Genomic DNA, 4,965 nt, shown 5'->3' with positions numbered 1-4,965 from the left:
AAGAGGATGGAGCGGCATGGCCGAGACGCGCGGGGCCATGTAAGTCATTGAATTAATAGAATTTATCGTACCAAGTCACATAAGGGCCGTTACTGCTCTGAAATTCCTTACAGCATCGGAGAGCCGACTGTCTGCGATATTGAAGGGAGAAAACAGGCGCCTGCATCTCAAGACAGAGATGACTATTCCCGAGGGGCCCGCGACAGCATCCCGAAAGGACAACGGGATTGCTCGGGCTTGATCATTCAGAGACGGTTCCCGCAACGTACTGGTCCACCGGAAAATACAACACGGATCATCCAGAATAGAAACGGGGCTGCCTAAAAGACTTTCTGCGGCAAACAAGTTCCCGAGGGCAAGTTCGGAATCCTGCAAAGTTCAGGAGCCCGCAAACCGCGATAAGGAAAATATCGATATCCAGATCGATGGTTGACCCGGAGTGGCGACCACGGCGCTACCGCGCGAAACTACCGACGTAACGCTGGCTCAACGCCGCCCACTGTTCAGCTAGACGGCGATCCCAGCACACGCGGAGCATCGAACGACGTCACGAGAATTGTAAGGCCACCACTTCGACGTTCCGGTAAGCGTGGACCCGACTGGGACCCGTGTATTCAAAGAGACATCGCGTACCGAGTCTGTGAGCTCGGATTGAGAAATAATAATACTGATATAATTGTACTTACGAAGCATGGGACCTGCGTTGAAAATCCGTGTATTTGCGGTTTTTTTCGCAATTTTTTTTGCCTTTTTGGCCTCTCCGAGGGGCGCCGTAACAAGCCAACAATTCGTTGTACGCGTGAAATTCATTGCATGTTGCGCCGATGATCTGTGGTGTGGCTTGTGATGTGGTATGCAGGTCGAGAGAACTACGTCTGTCTGGATACTATTGCACTGAATATAATTTATTGGGAGAAATTAATACAGAGAAAACGTATGGCTTCCTTGCTGTCGCCGCCATATATAATAATGAACCTCCTTCTACTATTACTACTACTCGATGCGCCCAGATGGCGCCGCTAAAGCGCCGGTGTATTCCAAAACGGCGCCAACATTTTGCCCCCCTTGAAAGGCATAAGCTTACAACATAAAAAAAGAACTGATGTATCAACTACAAGCCACTATATGACTTGTGAAAATAAAATTTTAAGAAAAATAAAATAAAAAACACAACACAGCTGTGCCATACTGTTAATACTATAATAACGCAGTCTTACAAACTTAATATCTACTAGAACAGCCGCATTATGCATCACAAGAACTTAATATCTACGAAAATATTAATGTTTGTTTGAAAGTTAGGGTTATATTTGTACATTGTCTTCGATGGGCAACACGCACAGTTTAGTTATTGCACGCTTGCATAGCCCACGACTAGTTCAAACCGTGACTATTCTTGTAATTCCATCTGTTCCGGGATGTATTTCTACAATTCGTCCCAACGGCCATGTCATCGGACATGTGTTTTCATTTTTTAATAATACCATCATTCCTTTACTTAAATTTATGATACCTTCTTGTTTCCATTTAATTCGTTGTTGCAATTGCACAATGTACTCCTTTGACCATCTGGTCCAAAAATGTTGTCTCAACTGTATAATTAATTGATAACGCGTCAAGCGATTCGTCGAAACGTCACTAAGATCATGTTCCGGAATTGTGTTTATAGCTTCTCCTATCAAAAAATGACCAGGTGTCAAAGGCTGTAGATCTGTCGGATCATTTGATAATTGAGTGAGTGGTCTTGAATTTAAACAGGCCTCTATCAAAGTAAATACTGTATATAACTCTTCAAAAGTTAATGTTACGGTTCCAATAATTTTACGCATGTGAGTCTTGGCTGATTTCACAGCTGCTTCCCACAGCCCGCCTATATGAGGTGAATATGGAGGAATAAATTTCCAATCAATGAAATGTTCCGCTAAATACTCATGAATTTGATTTTGAGTCGTTTCTTTTATTAGATAATTTTTTAGTTCCGTAAGTTGATTATTAGCGCCTACAAAGGTGGTGCCATTATCCGAGTATAAAGCTATACATTTACCTCTACGAGCAATAAATCTTTTCAATGCGTTAAGAAATGCTGTTGTAGTTAAATCCGAAACTAGTTCAAAATGTACCGCCTTTGTAACAAGACAAATGAAAATGGCTAAATATGCTTTGCTCGTTTTATTGCGCGATATTTTAATTGTAAATGGGCCTGCATAATCTAATCCTGTGTGTAAAAATGCACGTATTTGTTGAGTCACTCTCACAGCGGGTAAATTGCCCATTAATTGATGTGCGACTGTTGGTTTTGCTCTAAAACATACTATGCAAGACCTTAACACGCGACGTACCGCTTCTCTACCTGAAATAGGCCAATAATTATTACGCACCATCATTAATATCGCTTGTGATCCAGCGTGTAAATTCTTATAATGTGCATCTCTAATTATTAATGTAGTGAGGTGATGTTTACTAGGCAAAATAATGGGATGTTTTTGAGAATATTCTATAGTCGCATTACACAACCTTCCCCCCACACGAATGATGCCCTCTTCGTCTAAAAACGGATTTAATGTTAACAATTTGCTCTTAGATTGCAGCCGCTTTTTATTGCTTAAATTATGTAGTTCTTCTGCAAAACTATGAGCTTGACAGCCTTTGATGAGTGTTTTCATGGCATGTTCTAACTTCAATACGGTTAATAATTTTGATTGTTGAGATGTATTTTGAACACTCCTTTTCGCAAGACGTAGACAATACGCAGTAACTCTCTTCAGTCGTGATAATGACGAAAATCGTTCGATGATAGCCATATATTCATTCGCTTCTTTAAGAACAAGTAAGTTAGTTGTGCGTTTTTCTGTTATGTCTTCGTAAATGTTTTCTGCACTAAATGGCACAAATACTGAATTATGCTGTAAGAATTGTGGTCCTTCCCACCATATTCTTTTCTCTTTTAATTTTGCTGGACTGACTTCTCTCGACAATAGATCCGCAGGATTATCTTCCGACCGAACATGATACCATTGTGCGTTCTTCGTTTCACGCTGTATCTCGGCCACTCTATTGGCTACAAATGTTTTCCAATGTGTAGGCTCTCGTGCTATCCATGCAAGGACTATAGTGGAATCAGTCCAATAATATACTTTATGTATTTGTATTGTCAAGGATTGTAATACATTTCTAACTAAATTGGCCAATAAAACTGCGCTGCATAATTCCAGTCTTGGCAATGACACTCTTTTAATAGGTGCTATACGTGACTTAGCACATACTAATCTAACAGTATAATTTTCTCTCGAATTAGTAGTACGAAAATATAAGCATGCTCCATATGCTTTTTCCGATGCATCACAAAACCCATGTACTTCTATTTCTTCAGGATTATCACAAAGCATTCTTCTCGGAATTGTAAGCTGTTCTACACTACCAATCTGTGACTTCCATTGAAGCCACATATCTTTAATTTCCGTAGTAACTCCTTCATCCCATTTACATTTTGATTGCCACAGGTATTGCATCAGTATTTTACCTTGTACTATTATGGGGCCTAATAATCCGAGCGGATCATATATCTGTGCAATATTAGCTAATATAATACGTTTAGTTGTTTTATTCTCACTAATATTTAATTTTATTCGATATTGAAAGGCATCAGTCTTAGTATTCCATAACAAGCCGAGAATTTTCGTCGATTCGTTCGATGTAATTTGTCTTTTTTCATTGTCAAATTGATCACAGATTTGTGCAAGATTGGAGATCCATTTTCTCAATTCAAATTTTCCAAAACTTAAAATATGTATAATCTCTTGTTTCAGTTGTATAAGTTCCCCTATTGTATCCGCTCCCGTTAATAGGTCGTCCACATAGAAATCTCTTATTATTGTTTCACCAGCATTTTGATATTCAGATATCATCTGTTGTGCGACTTCCTGTAAACATCGAATTGCCAAAAATGGTGAGCTCGTCATACCATAAGTAACTGTATTGAGTTCAAATGTTTGTACAGGATCTTTCTTGTCCCATCTCCATAAAATACGTTGGAATTTGCGATCTTTATGATCTACTGCAATCTGGCGATACATTTTGGCAATGTCGGCTGCCATGGCATATTTATGTTGTCTTAGACGAATTATAATATCAAATAAACTATTTTGAAGAATTGGCCCTAGCATGAGTATATCATTCAAGGATTTTCCAGATGATGTTTTACATGACGCGTCGAAGACGACTCTTAGTTTTGTCGTTGTACTATCCTCTTTTGTTACAGCATGATGCGGAATATAGTAAGCTGGCTTATTATGTTTTTCTTCGATCTGAACTTCACTTATGTGGTGCAGCTTTAAATATTCCGCCATGAATTCATGATACTGAGCCTTTAATTCAGATTGCCTTTCCAGCTTTCTCTCTAATGCTTTAAAACGTTTTTCCGCAATAATATATGATTCTCCTAAATTTTCTGCTGTATCCTTTAGCGGTAGTTGTACTATAAAACGACCATCTATATCTCTACGATGAGTAGAAATAAAATGCTCTTCGCACTGTTTTTCTTTAGACGAACAATGTGGCGGGACTTTAACTTCCTCGATCGTCCAAAATTTTTCTAATTGTTGCTGTAAAGCGCAAGTAGACAATCCACAATATACTTCATTATTGCGTTGTTTTTTGTCATCGATGGGAATCGCGCCAAATATTATCCATCCTAATAATGTTTCCTGAAAAATAGGAGTATTTTCTGCAGATCGTATTTGTCTCATGCACATTAATTCCCAAAAAATGGAAGCGCCTAATAATGCGTCTATTTTCCCAGGTGTACAAAAAGTTGGATCCGCTAGTTTTATTTCTGGCGGTATGTCGAATTTGATTTGACTTATTTTAATTGTTGGCAAATATTCCGTTATTTGATTAATTATTATAAATGGAATTGTAAATTTTGCTGAATTCACTCGTGATTCGATGGTATCGATGGTCGCTTGA

General features: G+C 38.8%; 1 protein-coding gene across 1 annotated transcript; it reads right to left on the bottom strand.

Moving 5' to 3' along the window:
• Positions 1-1,379: 1,379 nt before the first annotated feature.
• LOC114935563 (uncharacterized) lies at positions 1,380-4,745 on the bottom strand. The gene has a single exon (XM_029308419.2). The coding sequence runs from the start codon at positions 4,743-4,745 to the stop codon at positions 1,380-1,382; it is 3,366 nt and encodes a 1,121-aa protein (XP_029164252.2).
• Between the last annotated feature and the right edge of the window lie 220 nt (positions 4,746-4,965).

The sequence above is a fragment of the Nylanderia fulva genome, unplaced genomic scaffold (assembly GCF_048542155.1).
Source record: "Nylanderia fulva isolate GAGA-0341 unplaced genomic scaffold, ASM4854215v1 Scaffold454, whole genome shotgun sequence".
NCBI classification, from domain to species: domain Eukaryota; kingdom Metazoa; phylum Arthropoda; class Insecta; order Hymenoptera; family Formicidae; genus Nylanderia; species Nylanderia fulva.
This window is presented reverse-complemented; position numbering and strand designations above follow the sequence as displayed.